Source organism: Morus notabilis, unplaced genomic scaffold (assembly GCF_000414095.1).
Source record: "Morus notabilis unplaced genomic scaffold, ASM41409v2 Scaffold365, whole genome shotgun sequence".
Lineage (NCBI taxonomy): Eukaryota > Viridiplantae > Streptophyta > Magnoliopsida > Rosales > Moraceae > Morus > Morus notabilis.
In genome coordinates, this window is record NW_010362906.1 from 410,656 (window position 1) to 430,401 (window position 19,746).

Sequence of the window (19,746 nt, forward strand, 5' to 3'; positions counted from 1 at the left end):
CAAAAGTACACATGGGGCTCATGTTACTCCTGGTTACTAAGCAGCTCGGAATAGAGGAGTGTTTTATTCATACGAGTATTTTTTTTAGACCCCTAAGATCAGCCCTTTTCAAATATCAATTCACCCCCGAATGTTTGGCTCCTTAAAGTTTTGCTTCAAAGGTTTCGTACAATCAGTTCTACGATCCTAAACTCTCACAATGAAAATTTCCTAAGCTTTTCAACAGACAACTCGGCTATAGTCTATCGTGCAAAATTTCGAGTAATCACATTTATGGAGCAAACAAACAACAGACATCACAATTCTTAATTCATACCAAATCATTCCACAAGCTGAGACTTTCGAAACACTGTACTCTTTATTGAATATCCTAAAACCAACTTTGCTGTAGCAAGACCAGAGCATTTATTCACACTGAACAAAACAAGAAATGAAGTATTATATTTTGTTTTTTTTCTATATAACAAGATCAAAACACAACCATAAAACAAAACAAAATAAAGAAAAACACAGGTATATATTATCAAAATAAATATGTCCAAGGAAAACATACTAAACCAACCTGAACAAAACAACATAAAACAACACAAAACCTGACAAACAACACCTAACCACAGACCTAAAAACACCACAACACCCCTAAACTTAAAGGAAACAGTGTCCTCACTGCTTGGGGAACAACACAGAACAAAACAAAATACAACATAACACCCTGCCACAAAACACAACAATACCAGAAAACACAAAGCACAAACCATAAGATATGAAACCTAAACACCACAAAATAACAAGAAAAAGGTTGACACTCCTTGTGGAGGTAGGCAAGTAGCCTATCCTCTCAATCCTCTTCTGCATCCTCCGCATCGTCTTCAGCATTGTTCTCTGGGGCAATTGGTTCCAGCACACTCTCGGGGAATGGAAAGACCGACTTGGTAAAGTTCTTTTGCAGAGATTTCTTTATGGCGACATCTCGCTGCCTCACATAGGCCCAATACTGCTGCTGCTACTTGTGCATCTGCTGTAGCATTTTCATTGTCTGGTACTGCTGGATTTCCTGAAGGCTTATGCACTGCTCCAGCATCTTGAGGGAGTTGGCCATGTCCTCAGGCATTTGACCCTTACTGCTTGATGCTGCAGCATGTCCACTGGTGGTGGCCTGTGCTGCAGGGTCTCGTTCCTCTTCATCGTTAGTGGGGAGCTGCTCATCTTGACTTGCTCTGCTCATTTTGACTTGTGTTATCCTGGCTACAACAATGGTGGTTATAGTGCCTTTTGTTGATAATCTTTCCTCAGTGGCTAGTGCTTGCACCCCATTGCTAAGACATAACCCCGTAATGAGGGATGGAAACCACAAGCTACCACCCTGCTTACTCAGGCACGCATAGAGCTCTTGGTGAATTAATTTTCCCAAGTCCATCGGGCAGCATGAGATGATGGAATCAAACAACAACATTCGCTCTTTTGACATTGTTTGCATGCTCATGGACGACATTAGACGGGTTTTAAGGAAGTGGTACCACACCTTGCATTGTGGTGTGAGGCTGTTCCTTGGAATCGTCATGGCGCCCTGGGCAGATATGTTCCAAGTGGCGCCCTCCACACAGATGTATTCCAACATCATGTTCAACTGCGTCGGATCAGTATTTGCTGCAAACTCAGAGTGCCAGTCTGTTGACCTATCTAACCCATAAAATCTGTTGATATTACCCGGTCAATTGGAACCTGAACACCTCGCACATACACCTTTTGCTGATCCACTTTTGTAAGATGAGCATAAAACTCTCTGACAAGAGGCACAATAGCGGCAGGCGGGTGAGAGCAAAATTTCTTCCATTTATGGGTTGTAATCACTGAGTGTATCGATTCGTCATACCCCATAGTGGGAGAGTTTGTCAACAAGAATCCCTTTTCTGGGCAAAAGGATCACTTGGAAAGTTCGTGGGTCCAATGGAAACCGACATGTCTTCTTGTAGGCAGCCCATTTTGTGCGCACCAATGTTGCTTCCCACATAACAGAATTCTTGACATTGACAGATGTATTAAAACTACACAGGGGTACCTTATGAAATGGTGTGAACCAACAAGATGGAGAGGGCCCCAAATGTTAGATGAAACGGCGGGAACGTCGGTAGTACTGCACGGTTGACAATGGGGGTACTAGACCTGATGCTCAAACAGAGTATGGAACGCCCCCAAACTTGAAATGCAGAGACGGTGCCCAGATTCCTAAACGTAAACGTATTTTACTTGCAATGACTTGGTGAGCATTGTCATCATGAATGAAACTCCAAGCCACTCTCATCAGAATCACCGACAAGTCAACTTGAAGGAGAGCTGTCGTTGAACGGATACTCGGCTGCTCTGAAAAATTGGGGTCCTCAGATTTGGGTTCGATGATGACTGTGAAAGTCAGATTTGTGGCTTGTAAGGGTCTGATTCGTGGGGTCGGCGGTGTGTGATAGATATGGCCAAGGGAAGCATAAGGTGGTGAACAAGAGAAGGGAAAGTGACCCGAAATTGTTTAATAGGGCATGTGGCCCTTTGATCTCTTTTCTAATTTTCTTTTTCATTATTCTCTTCTTTTTTTTTCTTTTAAGATACAAAAATAAGCAAAGACATATGCAACGATAAATAAAATTTTCCCCCAAACTTATCAAGTAGAATATCCTCAATGTGTAGGCAATCAGAAACACAAGGAATGGTTTAAAGAAAACTCACATGTGTCGATTTGGTGCTTAGGCTTGAATGCTTGCTCGCTCTCTTGAATTGAAATAATCCCTTAAGCTCGAACACTTGCACCTACAAAAGAGAAACACCACAGCAAAGTAAAAAGTTTCTATATAAAAAAAACCTTAAAATGAAAGAAAACAAGAAAAAGGTTTAGAAAACTCGGGTTACCTCCCAAGGAGCGCTTGCTTTAACGTCTTCAGCCGAACATTTAGAGAGGCACTCATCAAAGAGCGGCATCCGCCCATAGTAAGTGTCATACAACACTACAAATGGGTATTTTCTTGTGATGCCCTTAAGCTTGACATGATTTTTGTAATTTAGGCATGTGGCTTCAACATGATTCGACTTCAGAAAATGGGTTTGGCGGGCTTGAAGAAATGATGCTAAGTTTGGTAGAGGAGGTGTGGGCCGCATTGGATCGTCATAAATATGATCTTTAACCACCAGTGTGGACATAATCAGTTGGACCTCATAGACTTCTTCTTGTGATTCTTTTTCAATAAGCGCGTCTTCGATCTCTTCCTCACTTGGAGAATCTTCAAACTTTAGAGAATCGTTATCAACCATCATCAAGTGCTTCTGACATCGGTATAATCCTCAAGGTGACAATCTTTCTTATAACCAATTGGAACATCCATAGCAGTAATGGATGCTACCAATTCTTCAATTTGCTTTCCCATTGCCTCTACCCTTTTCAAGGTCACAAAAGAGTCTTCAACCTCTGCATCCAACCTCTTTATATGTTGAGGGGAAATTTTGTGTATCATTGTATATGTCTTTGCTTGTTTTTGTATCTTAAAGGAAAAAAAAAAGAAAAAAAAATTAGAGTCTTGTGTTTTCTTGAGTTGGTGTGTTTTTGTGGTGAATTCTCTTGAACCCATGATTAATGTGATTGGATCGAGCATAGCTTTTAGAAAAGGATAATTTTCTACTAAGTTTTGTGCTTGAATTCATTTGATTGTCTTATTCAAAGATTGTGATTTTTTTCATTTGAGCACTTAGCCTAGTGTTATTGATTCATTGACTTTCTAGAGAAAGATTGTGTAAATGTGTTTTATTCTTAGGTCTTACAAACTCTAGAACTTACTTGATGAACTCTTGAGACGAAATCCTAGATAAGCACTTTACCGAGGAAATGATTTAGGCCAATTTTGGACCGTTTGAGCTTTTGGAGCCTACCTTGACATATTATATTCCTAGTAGACCCCGTTGAGCCTATTTATACCATTCTCTTTGTTACCCACATCTTTAGCCTAGCCTATTCAACAAATTTCTAACTTTTCTACCCCTCACCCATAAGCATGTTGGTCATTTTAGGACACACATTGAGCTATGTTAGCATGTGGGAGGAAGGGTGGTGTTGTGAAAATTTATTTGTTGTGTTGTATATGTACAAAAAAAAAAAAGAAAAAAAGGAGTTTTCTTTACCTTCTTTGCTCTTTTTGCAATATTGAGGACAATGTTGATTTTAAGTTTGGGAGTATAGGGGATTTGTTAAAAAAAAAAGACAAAAATGTGTCAAAGGGTGAAAAAAAAAAAAAACAATAAGTGGATGAAAAAGGAAAGTAAAAATCAAGTTTTGGGGTATTACTTTGATGTGTTATTTGAGCTTTTTTAAGGTCCTAGAATGATTGATGTGTTAAGGGGGTGATTTGTGATGAGAACATAGCCATCAAAGTCAATCCGGAAGAAAGACAATCAACCTTAAACGTCCATCAAACCATTGCATGGCCAACTTGCATATTCCAAGAGGCTTAGGCGTAATTTCCAGCAAGAGACCAAGTCAAATTGCGGATAAAGAGTTGATTTTACCATAATTCTATCTTTTTAGGTTTAAGTTTCAATTTAAACATTTATATTGCATAATAGGCGTTTTTAAGGAAGGATTTAGATTCAAATTCGGATTCCTCCCCTAAGAGATTATCTTTAGGCGTTTAGAAGGAAGGAGTTGGAGTCAAATTCGGATTCCTTCCCTAGGATAAGCTTTAGGCTTGTGTTTATCTTGTTTTTAGGTTTATCTTATTTTAGGCTTCTATCTCATTAAGGATAGAATATGACTTTTCAATTTTTAAACCTTTTCAGCTTATACTCGGCTATTTAAGGCTGAAAAATGAAAATTAATAAAAAGTTTTGATGTTTATTCACTTTCTGAGATATTCTTCTATAGTTCTTGAAGAACTATTCCGAACTTATCAAGGTTTTCCTTGTGGCGTTCACCCTTGACTTATGAAACGAAATTTCCATACTCGTTCGTGGCGTCTTCACCATACCAAGGTTCTTGCTTCGCTAAGCAACGGGTCGCGGTTTCCATCAATTCTTGAAGATCTTGGATCGTATCCCATATTTGGCTACGGGTTTCATCACATTGTTGGCGGGGTTCGTATCAGTTGGTATCAGAGCTTAGGATCGTCAGGTTTTGCTATCATTTTTCTTGTTTAATTGCATGTTTTTCTTTCCTTAGTAAAAAAAAAAAACACACATTAGGGTTAGGGTTTTCTCAAATAAAAAAAAAGAAGAGAAAATGATTAACCATTCCTTTCTTGTTTGAGTTTGAGTCCAAACCCTATTGCTGAATTCGAATTCAACTAGGGTTTTACAAAGTCGAAAAAAAAAATTCGGGAAAAGAAGCAACCTCACGAAAACTGCTATAACTTTTGATTCAGGGATCGTTACGGGACGTATAATATATCAAATCAAAGATCTTTTCGAGCCCTACAATCTTCATCTAGGCTTGCCCGGTGACCCTCTTTTGGGGCCAAAAAAATTTTGTTTTCAATAGTTTTGGAACCCTTAAAGTTTTGAGTGTCAAAAAAAAAAAAAAATTTCGTGACAATATTTAAATTCGTTTGGATTAAGTCTTTACTTGATTGACTACTGGAATTCCTTTTCTTATTGTTGGTTTAGTTTTGAAAGAACTAAAAGAAGAATACGAGAGGAAAAAGGCAGAGTGTGTGAGCTTTTTAGAAGGTAAAAGCCAATTAACTTGAGTGAAATACGAGAGTTGAAACACGAGAGTTGAGTGAATTATTGTCCGAGAAAAAAAAACCTTTTTTCTTTTAATCATGTCACAGAACCAAGAGAAAACCACAAGTGAAGAGATTCCACCTACTGTCACGCCGAATTTACAAATGCAGGCGTTCATGGGAGAGATGAAACGAATCTTGAGGGTGGAGCTCGAACATATACATGAGAGGTGAGATAGGGTGGAAGAGGGAACACCATAGATTAAACCACCACCGAATGCTCCAAGGAAGAACGCGATGCCTCGAAAGGAGGTGGAGGATAATGGAGAGTTCGAAGAGGAAAATTTAGAGGACAAGTTTGATAGAATGTCCGTGGGCAGCCATAGGAGGTATGAACGGAGGAGAGAAGTTAGGACCCGGGCGGATAACAACTTGGGAAGTATTAAGATGAAAATCCCTGCGTTTCAAGGAAAAAGTGATCCCGAGGCTTTTCTTGAACGGGAAAAGAAGATGGAGTTCGTGTTCGACTGTCACAACTACTCCGAACTAAAGAAGGTAAAACTTGTCGCAATTGAATTTACTGACTATGCTATTGTGTGGTGGGACCAGGTATGCATCAATAGAAGGCGAAACAGAGATTGCCCTATCGAAACTTGGGATGAGATGAAAAAGGTGATGAGACAAAGATTTGTGCTGAGCCACTACTACCGAGATCTATTCCTCAAGCTGCAAGGTCTCCATCAAGGTAACCGGAGTGTTGATGAGTATTTTAAGGACATGGAGATGGCAATGATTAGAGCCAACGTGGAGGAGGATCGAGAAGCAATGATGGCCAGATTTTTGAATGGGCTAAACCGAGAGATTGCCAACACAATCGAGCTACACCATTATGTGGAATTAGAGGATTTGGTGCATATGGCAATCAAAGTTGAAAGGAAGCTTAAGAGGAGTGGTCCACGATCAAGACCAGCCCCTCAAAATCTGAGTGCAACACCTTGGAGGCCGAACTATCCAAAAGAAGAAGAAAATATGACCACCTTCAAGGCCGAGCACAAACCAACAACCAATAACCCGTCCTTCCAAGGTAAATCAGCCCCTACTACTACTCATTCCAGCAAGATTAAGTGTTTCAAATGTCAGGGAAGAGGACACATAGCTAGCCAATGTCCAAACAAGTGAATTATGGTGATCTGGGAAAATGGAGACATTGATTCGGAAGAGGAAGATGATCTAGCGGATATGCCACCATTGGAGGACGCCCCCATAAGAGAAGAAGAATTTGGGGCAGCCCATGGGGAGATGCTTGGGCTAGTTATATGTCGAGCTCTAAATATGCAAGCGAGAGAAGAGGAAAAGGAAGCACAGCGAGAAAACATCTTTCACACTCGATGCCACATGAAAGACAAGGTATGTAGTATTATTATCGATGGTGGTAGTTGCACTAATGTCGCTAGTTCTTTGATGGTTGAAAAGCTAGGGCTCACAACACTAAAACACCCTCGTCCATACAAGTTACAATGGCTGAATAATAGCGGGGAAGTCAAGGTTACAAAACAGGTTGTTGTACCATTCTGAGTTGGTAAGTATGAGGATGAAGTATTGTGCGACGTGGTACCAATGCAAGCGGGACATCTCCTTCTCGGAAGGCCATGGCAATTTGATCGGCGTGTGCAACATAATGGCTTCACCAACAAGTACTCATTCACACACAATCAACGGGCTATCACCTTAGTTCCGTTGACACCAAAACAAGTATATGAGGACCAAGTGAGGTTACAAAAACTGAGTGAACAAAACAAAGAGAGAGAAAAGAAGAGTGAGGTCGTGCATAATGAGAGTGAGGTAACCCACGGCCAAAGAGGTAAAACCCGAGAGGAAACAAATAAATTTTTATGCAAAAATAAGTGAGGTTAAGAGAGCATTGATTTCAAAACGGCCGATGATTGAACCCATGTACAAGGAGACCTCTTTACGCACTAACCAACTTGATTCTTTGTTGCCTAGTGTTGTTGTTTCTCTCTTGCAGGAATTTGAACAACTACATGAGAAGGTACGACTTATTTTTTGACCCTGGAGATTAGGTGTGGTTACACATGGGAAAAGAAAGATTTATGGCACCACGGCGTACTACGTTACTACCCATAGGAGAAGGTGATGATTTGAGGACAAATCCTTTTCAAGAGGGGGGAATGATGAGAACATAGCCATCAAAGTCAATCCAGAAGAAAGACAATCAACCTTAAACATCCATCAAACCATTGCATGGCCAACTTGCATATTCCAAGAGGCTTAGGCGTAATTTCCAGCAAGAGACCAAGTCAAATTGCGGATAAAGAGTTGATTTTATCATAATTCTATCTTTTTAGGTTTAAGTTTCAATTTAAACATTTATATTGCATAATAGGCGTTTTTAAGGAAGGATTTAGATTCAAATTCGGATTCCTCTCCTACGAGATTATCTTTAGGCGTTTAGAAGGAAGGAGTTGGAGTCAAATTTGGATTGGCCCTAGGATAAGCTTTAGGCTTGCGTTTATCTTGTTTTTAGGTTTATCTTATTTTAGGCTTCTATCTCATTAAGGATAGAATATGACTTTTCAATTTTTAAACCTTTTCAACTTATACTCGGCTATTTAAGGCTGAAAAACGAAAATTAATAAAAAGTTTTGATGTTTATTCACTTTGTGAGATATTCTTCTATAGTTCTTGAAGAACTATTCCGAACTTATCAAGGTTTTTCTTGTGGCGTTCACCCTTGACTTATCAAACGGAATTTGCATACTCATTTGTGGCGTCTTCACCATACCAAGGTTCTTGCTTCGCTAAGCAACGGGTCGCGGTTTCCATCAATTCTTGAAGATCTTAGATCGTATCCCATATTTGGCTACGGGTTTCATCACATTGCTGCCAGGGTTCGTATCAATTTGAGCCACAACATTATCTCATATCCTACCTTCATCCTAGCATAACATTACAAACTTAAAAAGTCCTATTGATCTTAGGTAATGTGTTGATCTACATTAGTGGAGAGAGTTTTGAAAAGTGAGCCTATGGGGTTTGAAATTCTCACTTGAGATCCTTTATATAGAGCATGTTTGCATGATCCTATTTGAATTGACAATATTGATGATATAACATATGGCTACTCACACACACACAAAAAGAGTCCAATTTGAGAAGAGACAATCTTTTGGATTTGAAATCAACACTTTGTTAGAAATTATCTTTTTCTCTAAGCTATGTTCTTGATTCAATTTTTGAGAAAAAAATTCTTGAGAAGTTACCCACAAAATTCACACTTTATTTTTAAGTATTTTCATTTTTGTTTTGCTCGAGGACTAGCAAAATAGTAAGTTTGGGGGTGTGATAACTCTATTAAAAATAGAGTTATTTCACTATTTTTGTGCATTTAAAGTGGCAAGTTTTTGAGATTTTTAGCTTATTTTATTTTACTTTACTTTATTTTGAATGTTAATGAATTTACTTTTCATTTTAGATTTATTTTAATTTATTTTAGTTTATTTACTTTAGTTTTAGTAATTTCTATTTTAGTTTTCCTTCCAAAATAATTAGTGTTCTCATTTGTGTAACAATGGGGCTTAAGTGAAAAGTTTGAAAGGACATGGGGTCAAAAGTACAAAGAAAAAGGAGCCGAATTAAAAAGATAAAGTTTAAATGGGTCAAAGATATCAAAGGAATTAAATTTGGGAACTGGTTACAGCTTGTTCGATGACCTACATTGTGCCTCGCCTGATTCCCGTGCACCTAAACATTTCACATGTCCCGCGCCGCCACCTGTCCACCATACTCTCCTTCCACTCAGTTCTCGCTATGTGGAAGAGCTACATCACCAGCCCTAAGGCTTTGTCCTAGGCATTGGTTCTCGGAGGGATTAATATCCCATCCTTTGGCAGCCGCCAGAGGGAAGGAGGCCAAGGGAGCTCAGCGCACAGAGCTAGAGAAAACTAAAAGAAAAAAAAAGGGGGGGAAGCATTAATAAGGCTTTATGCCATTTTTTTTAGAGAAAAGAAAGAAAACAAAAAAGAAAAAAAGAGAGCTAAATTGGTACATAACAGAGAAGAAGAAAATGGGACCAATACTCAGTGAAGGATTTTTCCAGCTTTCTTCATCCAGTGGAAGCTCGCTTGAAGAAGGGAAAGGAGGAGAAAAAGATTGAAGCTTCAAGTCAGTTGAGCTCTTTTCTATCTCTCTGTTGTATTTAATTTCTTTCTGGGTTTACAATTTTGTTGAACAATGAATTATACTGAGAATTTGGTTTTTGCAAATTCAGTCATGAGTTAAGTTGTTCTTATCTAGGATTGTTAATGGAACCAAGGTTGTAAGGATGATGGTTAATTTCTAAGTTGCTTGAGTTTTTATTCATGTTCATTTAAGTATGTTTAATGCTTATTTCTATTTTTGATTGGCCATCAACTATAAGATACAAGACTTAGATTAATACTGGAAATGTTAATTTGAGTTCAAGTTTAATATGCTTGTTTAAGTTTGTTGATTTGTGAATGGCATAGGAATATATTATTCATCTTGCATAACTAAATGGAACCAACACTGAGAACTAGATTCACATAGGAATATGCTGGAAATGGTTTGAAGAATTTAAGTCATAATTAATTTGGAAGAATTTTATGCAAAAATTAAGTTTCAATTAACTGGAATAAAAATGTTGTAGCATTTTAAGGCCGGACTTACAACTAAGGTGAAATCAATAGTTCTAGCCCATTTAATCATTGAATTAAGATCTATAATTGCATTCTCGTTATCTTTACTACTTCTTGCTGCATTTACATTGCTTCCTTTCTGTCCAATTAGTTCATTGAATTGTAGTTAGTTAATTCTTTTGTCAAATTTGGTGTTTGAGGTGACTTTTACATTCTATTATCGGTGATTCAATCCTGGTGGGATCGACACTCTTATTCACTCTTTATTACTTGATTGCGGCACGTGCACTTACGAGTATAAAAATCACACAACAGTCGTCTTCTAGTTGATTTTGACTGGACTGGTCAATATGCTTTTTGCTCAAGTCGCTTGATCATTGGATCCATGGAATTAATCGACTTTTTCTGGTGATCAGACGTAATCCAAGTTGACGTGTGTACGATGGGAGATATGGTACGAAATCTGAAATCAACAATTAGCTAGCAAAGGATTTTCTTTTCTTTTCCTTTTTGTTATTTGAGAACAAAATGTAAAAACGGGGTAGAGAATCTAAGTACCATTTTCGTTTTCTAGGCACCAAACGTAATTTGGAAAATTAATGAAGCTATTTGAAAGTTCGAACTAAAGGAATTGTGTGTCACTCTAGATATCGGGGTTATATCACAAACAATAATTTATTTTATGCCTTGTCAAAGGCCAATTTGCTTAGTCTCAATATTCACTTCTCCAATGACTTTTCTTCATTTGCGAACATCGAAGTATTTGCAACTTTCTTTGGAACTAGCATTTGTACTTATAGTAAGGTCTTCATATAGAGAATATTTACAAGACGCTATTTGGGCCTATTCATTTCGTGGTTCGTGAGATTTATGTGAGAAAATTATTATAAGAATAACCACTGTTTTTCATTATAAAATAGTGCTATCTTGTTTATTACATTCTTGAAATTTCCCTTCTTTCCTCCTGTGGCTCAACTTAACTCAACTCACCTCTTTATACAGCCACAAACGAGCCAAGTAAAGCATCAATGAAGGGGTAAGTTTGAGATCGAACACATCCGAACAAAAAACGAAATAAATTGTGTATATATATGGGTGTGATTTTACTAGTTACCCTAATATTTATTTATTAATGAGTATCATTATTTTAATCATAAAATATTAATTTGACGGTTTAATAAATTATAAGTTGATTAAAAAAAATTATGACAATTAATGAAAATGTAACTATTAAAAACTCATTTATTGTTAGAGAAACTCTACATGTGAGACACATTAATCTAATGAGTTTTGAACTATGTATATAAACCATTTCACATCTTCATCAACTTTCTATGTGGGATAACACATGTACTTTTCTCAACATTTATATATACATATATGTATATATTTCCTTTTCAGCTCAGGGAACTTATATATATATATATATATATATTTATATATAAAAGAAGAGCATACTGTAGAAAATAATACCCCGGCGTCGGTTCTCTTCCCTTACGATGGTTTCACCCCTTGCAGTTCTGCTCTTTCTGGCGTCGGTGCTGTGGTTGATGGTGTGTCACTAATGAAGGCCGAGACCTCTCGTTCTGATCGTAGTAGTCTGTTTTGCTAAATAACGACGTTCTATCGGCCTCTGGTGGTTTTTTATTTATTTTATGTTTTGGTTTTACGTATGTAACAATCGAAATTGTCTCCCTAGTTTTCCAGTTTCGTTTATGTTCCCAATCCACTAGAGTTCCCTTTCAAACAACAAAAATAATAATAAGAAAATAATAATGTTGGTACATGTTTTAATCATCAAAATTCGCGCTGTTGTTTCTCTTTATCTAGTTGGTCACACTCACACAAAATTTAGTTTAATGGACCACGAAAAACACAATACCTTGAAGAAATGTAGGAAGTACCGGGTTATGAAATTATCTCCAGAAAATACTTTCAAAGAAAAAAAAGAGCATTTTACCAATGGATTCATCAAAAGAAAACTAATCAGGCACTGCGGAGCAAGACATTAGTCAAACGACTGCATATTTGCATAAATTGTTCATCAAATTGATGGAATATTGCGCACGCCCAGGAACAAAATGGTTTATATGGGCATGCAAGTCTACAGATATAACAGAAGTAAAGCTACAAACAACGCATTATACGATCCCATATATTTCATAAATTGCATCGAGCAACCTCATGAACTCATTAGTTACCAAAATCACGAAGAAGAGCAGATCAAGTTTAAGGAAAAGTCCGATGGAGGAAGTACTTCACCAAAAGCAGCAGCATCACCAATTATATCTCATCATCTGTAAAATTGACGGCAAGATCCCAGTAATGAGCAACACCAGCATCGGCATAAATTTTGCGGGCAGCAGCTTCAGTAATGCATTCATGAATTGAGAATTTATTGAAGGCCGGTTTGGCAACACTTCCCTGCCAAACTAACACACACTCGTTAGGAGGTTTGTCATCTCGCTCATCTTCGTCCTCATCCTCTTCTTTTACGGCATTGGCCCAGTTTATGCGCCGAAGCATAACCTTTCCATACCTCTTAATGGATTTATTTCCACCTTCAACAACCACAACAGTAATACCCTCGGAAATTACAGCACATCCAGTCAAACGGTTCTCTCGTGCAAAAATGTCGACTTTAAACCGAGTCTGCGAATGTGATAGATCATTTATTTTGTAAACTGAAACTATCGTCTCCAGTGTGTTTGGATCATCGAAAAGCTTCCGCTCTTTCTTCTCACGGCGCTCAGCGGGAGTGAGCTTGCGTGCAGTATTCCTGTCAATGTGAGCTTGTTCACGCTCAGCAGCCGCACTCCGAATTTCCTTCTCAAGCCTTGTCGGATCCTGTGTTGCTTCAGAGCCAAGAACTTTCATTAAATTGCTCATTTTAACTTTAGGTTTTGGAGGTTCTATCAGGCCTTGTCTAATCATCTCCTGCCTTTCTCTTTCTCTAGCAAGACGCCGCTGTGTACGAAGTTTCTTCTGTTCCTTCTTGGTTAGCTTGAGAGGTTGAGGTGGTGGAGGAGCTGGCTCAGCAGGGGGCTCTATGGGACGAGGATGCTCAACATAGATAGTAAGTTTCTCCAACTTTATTGTATCTTCAGGTTTATTACCTTCAACGATGTCTCCATAAGTACCAGAATGCAAAAGGGGCACATCCCTGAAAAATCAGAAATCAAACTTAGAAGAGGGGCCATGCAAACTGCAATTGATTTGTTAAATATTTTCTTTGGGAAAAAATTATTGGAAGCTTTCAGAAAAATCATAGGTGTTGATGGGTAAAACATCAGCAGCCTTTAAATGGCTACTGGAAGGAAGTGAAAGCTATGAGGAGCTGCGAATTGAGATCTTCGATATCTTGTACAGTCATTAACTATAACTTTTTACATCAGGATGGTCTGGACTCTGGAGAAGAAGTAAGTTGCTATCAGCCTATCACTAAAGCCTAAGTATAACATCCCAAATTTCTAAGTGAAGACAGATTTTTTTTCTTTTTTTTTTTTCGGAATAAGCAAGAATTTATTAAAAGAGAAGAAAAAGATCTACAAAAAGACATAAAAAGCCCCCCCCCCCCCCAAAAAAAAAAAAAAAAAAAAAAAAAAAAAAAAAAACAAAAAAAAAAAAGAGGAAGAAGAAAGAAAAGGAAAAGGAAGACAAAACAAAAGCAAGCTAAACAAGAAGCAATCTAAGAGCAGAAAACCTTAAGATTTTCTCAACTTAAAACCCTTCCCACTATGAGCCCGAAGTTCGCTAAATGTTTTTAACCTCAATATATTCAACCCTGTCAATTTATCCCACAAAGAAACGACAATTTCCATCTCTTAATGTCAAATCACACAAGGCAAATGATAATAAGTATAATGTCTAAGAAGGAGAACCATTAAGCATAATAGCATATCAAGGAATTACATTGTTAGTCAACTTAATACTTACCACCACTCAACTTCAGGAATTGGTTCCTTTGGTTTTTCTTTGGTTATGACTCTCTCAGATACTTCTATCAAGTTCGGATTTATATCAGGTGCTGCCTTTGCCTTTGCCAACTGTGCCTGCTTTGCCTTGTGCTCTTTGGCTTGCGCTTCTCCAAATTTACTCTGCAAGCATAAGGGGAAATAACTATTATAAGAAAACAGATACACAGAATTCATAGAGGCAGTCCAAAGGTGTTTGAATGCAACGGAAAATACCTTCAACTTTATATGTTCAGCATCTCTAGTCCATTTTCCTTCCTCTACAAACTGGAAACTCATCCTCTTAGGCCTCAACAGTTTAGCTTTGTTAACACCCATCCTTTCATCAAAATGAGGATTTGATTCCGGATCCACATCCAGATCAGGTTTAATAATCTGGAATGCTTCTTTCTTCTGTTTGTTGATGTTAACCTGCAAAATTTGAAACATCAAAATTAGGCTAATATCCAAAAAGGCCAAGATGATAATGGAAAACTTGCCAGACAAGAACATAACAAACCTTTAGGGTGCTGAGGTTGCTTGGTTTAGTCACATTGACTACATTTCCATGCTCATCTATTTCCCTACCAAGAGCATCCAAGCGAAGAACAGGGGCTTTTGTAGGCTTCTGAGGGGCAGCCTCATCTGCTGTACTTTGTCCTGGAAACAAGTTTATAAGAGGAGCAAACTCTGGGTCCTGGCGGAATCCCATCTTGGCAGCTAGTGCCTGCGCACGTTTTACAGCCTCATAGCTGGGGATGCCTGCAAGGCCAGCAGGAGCAGTCATGCCACTTGCAGATGGATTCACAGATGCTGCACTAGCAGCGGGTAAGGTTGAGGAACTCGATGCTGCCTCTGCGACAACAGTTGTAGATGAGATAGATCCCAGCTTTGGCCCCTCTTTTGGTCCCAGGTTTGAGCTAGCATCTGAACTTGAGCTAGCACCCTTGTTCAGCTACAGCATGGAAAATATAATAGTTAATGCCCACTAAGAAACGCATTATAAAGAAAAATGATATATCAAAAACAAGGAGAGACAGGCACAAAGAGAGAGGTGAAAGAGAAAAAAATTAAAGAGTGGTAAAAATTGATTTTGAAATTCATCAAATCAAGAACAACTTACAACAGGAATTTTCTTTAACTTTTCTGCAAGTTCCTTCTGCATCTGTAAAGCTTTCTTAGCTTTTGCTAAAGCATCAAGAGACAGACTTCCACTTTTTCCAGCAGTTGAAGATGTCCCATCTGTACTAGATTTTCCAGGAACCTCATGAGATCTGGTAATACTAACTCCCTTATTTTCATGGGTTGTAGAAATTGAAGATACCTTGGTAGGAAGGGGATGACTAGGGGCTAAAGAGGTCTCAGGAAAACTCCCTGATGCCACAGCGAGTGGTTCAAGAGCAGAACCCTATCAATATTCAAACAAAACAAAGAAGTCAACAATCAAAAAAAGAGGAGAATTATTTGCCCCTCTCTACAACAAAATGTTATACAGAACATATAAAGAAAAATAACTCAATTCGTGGATTCCACACATATCAATTGTCTAATGTAATTTCAAACGTTTATAATGAGTAGAAAGTAGAAAATACTTTATACAACAAAATTCGTCTAAAACAAGTGCGGAAACAATGAGAATACTAATATGAAGATGAGGTTACTGGCGGGTGCAAAGTGCTAAGCCAGTTGGGATGTGCTAATAACCTCTAATTCCTGTTGCTTCTTCTAATCAATCATCTAAAATCTAATACATCTACCATAACTAGCACGCCAAAGAACTGAGATTGAGAATAAAACACGAGTCTGACAACTAAGGTGTGTATCAGGCATGCCATACTGGTTTTTGTCGTTGGTCTAGAACACAAAATAATTCTTCCTTGTTGGCAATCAATGACTCCTAGTCCTAGATGAATAACAAATACTGTTACAGATAATTGAGAAAAATGGTAGCTCTCAAAGCTAGAAACCAGAAAACACTAACAAGTAACAAGTAGAAGCCACGCTATTATATACTACATAAGCTATATTGCAGGTAAACAAATATAATGCAAAAAAAAATCAAGAAAAAACAAGCAAGAGCAAACTCACATTTTCCGCCGAACCACTCCCATTTGCTTTGCCGGAATCACTCCTAGCCCCGTCGTCGTCATTTTCCTCCTTTACCCGACGATCTTCAAACCTCCCACTGCTCCGGCGACTGCCGCCATTGTCATCCTCCTCAACCCTACCCTCAAACCGCCTCCTCTCCTTTTTCCCCTCCTCCGAAACCCTAGCTCTCTTCTCGCCGCCATCGCCGTCGCCCTTATCCTCACTCCGTCCCCTCTCCTTCCTCTTCTGCCTCCTTTCCGGTGACTCCTCCCGTTCTTCACGCTTCCCTTCGCTGTGGTGCTTCGAAGCCCTGTCTCTGCTCCCGTCCTCCTTCTCGGCCCTCGTCAGCGGCTCGTGCGACCGCTCGCGCTTCAAATCGCGGTCGTGGCTCGGCTCGCGGGAATGGGAGCGGCGAGATTTGTGGTCACGAGAGGGTTCGTGCTTGGAATTGCGATCCGACCGGTGGTGGTGGCGGTGGTGATCGGAGTCCCTGGAGGAGCGCTTATCATCGCCGTCGCGGCTGCGATGCTTGTGGTGGTCGCGCTCGTCGCGAGAGCGTTTGCTGCTGGTCTTGTCTTTCTCCATTGCTAGGGTTTGGTGGTGATTGTGGCTAGAAGTTTCCCTCCAGTTCCTGACGGGAGGAGGATGGGAGAATAGGAGGGGGAATGCGGGAGATGAGGTAAGCCAACGGATTCGGATTCCACTTCTTTCTTCTTTTTTTTTTTTTCTTTTTTTTTTTTTTCCTTTTCTTTTTAAGAATTTTGACAATAATAAATCGTCACTGTTTATCTTTTATATATATTATACGGGGTTTATTGCATCTCCCTCGACTTTGAGCAATTAGTCCCCAAACTAATTATAGACAAAAATCTTCCTAAAATTTTAAGTGGCAATAATGATGATCATTTTAACTTTCGTTAAAACTTAACCGAATTAATCATAATTACAGAAAATAACCTATAAAAATTCTATGAAAATCAAAATAATGAAAAAAAAAAAATCAATTGTTGTACTGATCTATAATTCCCATCACAGATTTTAACCCAAAAAAAAAAAATGTTGGAACCCTAATAGTCAAAGAAGATAAGCGTTGGATGGCCTATATTTGTAGCATGAGCATCAACAAGGGCGGATGGGATTCAGATTCGTCGTCTGAGTTGAGGGCATTTGAGGGATATGATGTTCTCGTTAACATGTTAGAGGGCCACGAAGTAGAACTTGTTGTTTAAGTAGCATGGCCAAGTGTTTGCATCGATGTGGGGGCTGAGTTCATGATAAACAAGGGGGTGTTTGCGTGTCAACATAGGGTCGAGTCAGGAGATGGGGGTGGGCGCGCGTACGTTGTTCGCATTGGTGAAGAGGGTGTAACCTTGTCGTAAGGAGCTGGCTTGGAGAGAGGTGATCACTTGGTCTAGGGGATTTCATGGATCTAATTTGGTTTCTCATCTTAAGCAAAATAGTTGTTTTTGAAATGAAATGGTTTGGTTTCCCACCTTAAATAGTTGGTCACGTGCAAGCACCTGAGAGATAACCTTTCGATTTTATGCTATTTTTGGTATTGATAAAAAAGAAGATGAAAGGAAGTGGGTGGAGTGATTATTTGAAGGAAAATGTATGTTGTTTGGTAAGAAGGAAGATATGAGAGAAAAGAAATAGAGTTGATAAGAATTATAGTGGGACCTACTAATTTTTATCTCTTCAACGTTGGATAGAAAACTTAAATCCATCCACTGATGACTAATGGTATGAGGGAGGGAGAGGGATGGAGAGAAATAATAATCTCTTGTTTGGTAAGGAGAAGAGGAGGGAAAAGAAAGATGGAAGGACTATGAGAGACTCTCTCTCAAGGCCTACAATCAATAGAATGATCTAACCAATCTACCTAAAATTAAAAGAAAAATGACTTTATATCCTTTCAAAAGTAATTATTAACAAATAATACGGATAATATAGTAATTAAACAAAAATCTATCATCTATCCTTTCAACTCTCTCTTTCTCTCTCCTATTAAACAACATAAAGGATTATTATAATCATCTTCATCTTTCACATTCTCCATCTCTCCAACCCTCTCTATCCTTACTCCTCTCCATCCTTCCTACCAAAAGAAGCCTAAGAGTCTCTTTGGTAGGAAGGAGGGATAGAGGGGGGGAGAGGGATGAAAGGGGAGTGTCACAATTCATTGTTTGGTTGGAAGAAGAGGAGGAAGGAGGGGAGAATTAGAGAGATATGGTCTTTCTCATGGTCCACCAAATTAGATTATTCCATTGATAAAATGATCTAAGCAATCAATCATCATTTTACCCTCTAACGAAAAATACTTTAACTAGACAATGTAGTAATTTAACAAATAAGTATAATCTATCATTTAAACTCTCCCTCCATCCTACTAAATAATATAAAAGATTACTATAATCATCTCATCTTTCTAACCAAATGGTTGTCCATGTTTTAACTTTTAAGCTAAATTAATATTAAAGAATTAGTAAAATAGTAATTTAGCATATTACCTATTTCCTTTCCTTTCATGACCCATCATACCAAACAAGAAAAATCATTTTTTTTTATTTCCTTCACATTTTATTTGTTTTATGAGAATTTCTCTGGTATTCTCTCTTTTTTAATAATACCAGTATTCTCTATTTATCAACTATTAAATCTGTACTACTTTTTTAATTTGATTTGACTTTTGACTAGATTTAACATAAATCTAACAGTTGATAAGTAAGAAACACTAATATTCTTAAAAAAAAAAAGGCACACTAGAGAAAGTCTCTTATTTTATATGTTTTCTTTTCATGCTCTTTTTTCCCTCTAACCAAATGAAGCGTAACTAATGAAAGATAAGGATTGGACCACCATTTGCTACTCTAAATTTAATTTTACGAAATATTTACTTATAAAACTAGTTGGGGAACCAAATTTTATAAGGTACTCCAGAAATGCATATATGGGTAATGCGCCTCTCTAAGCCTTGTAAAAACAATCAATATGCCTTCATTAAAAAAAAAAAAAAAAAAGAATTAATACGGCTATTTTATTATTTTTTTTATGAGAACTAATATGTATTGGAAGTTAGTTATAAAAATCAATTGCTTTAAAAATCTTATGTATCGTGTAAAATATAATAAAAATCTACATCTTTTTGAGATTCCTCGTTACTCTCTTCTTTTTTTTTTTTTTTTTAAATATTATTGTATTCTCAAAAAATTGACAATGTGAGAACTAATATGTATTGGAAGTTAGTTATAAAAATCAATTGCTTTAAAAATCTTATGTATCGTGTAAAATATAATAAAAATCTACATCTTTTTGAGATTCCTCGTTACTCTCTTC

At 37.9% G+C, this 19,746-nt stretch overlaps 1 protein-coding gene across 1 annotated transcript; it reads right to left on the reverse strand.

Annotated features, from left to right (window-relative positions):
• Window positions 1–12,396: 12,396 nt before the first annotated feature.
• Window positions 12,397–17,188, reverse strand: LOC21400264 (protein RDM16). The gene is made up of 6 exons (XM_010103207.2): window positions 16,411–17,188; window positions 15,446–15,730; window positions 14,843–15,277; window positions 14,560–14,754; window positions 14,306–14,466; window positions 12,397–13,532 (listed from the first exon to the last, which is right to left on the reverse strand). The coding sequence occupies exons 1-6, from the start codon at window positions 16,993–16,995 to the stop codon at window positions 12,653–12,655; spliced, it is 2,541 nt and encodes an 846-aa protein (XP_010101509.1). The 5' UTR covers window positions 16,996–17,188; the 3' UTR covers window positions 12,397–12,652.
• Between the last annotated feature and the right edge of the window lie 2,558 nt (window positions 17,189–19,746).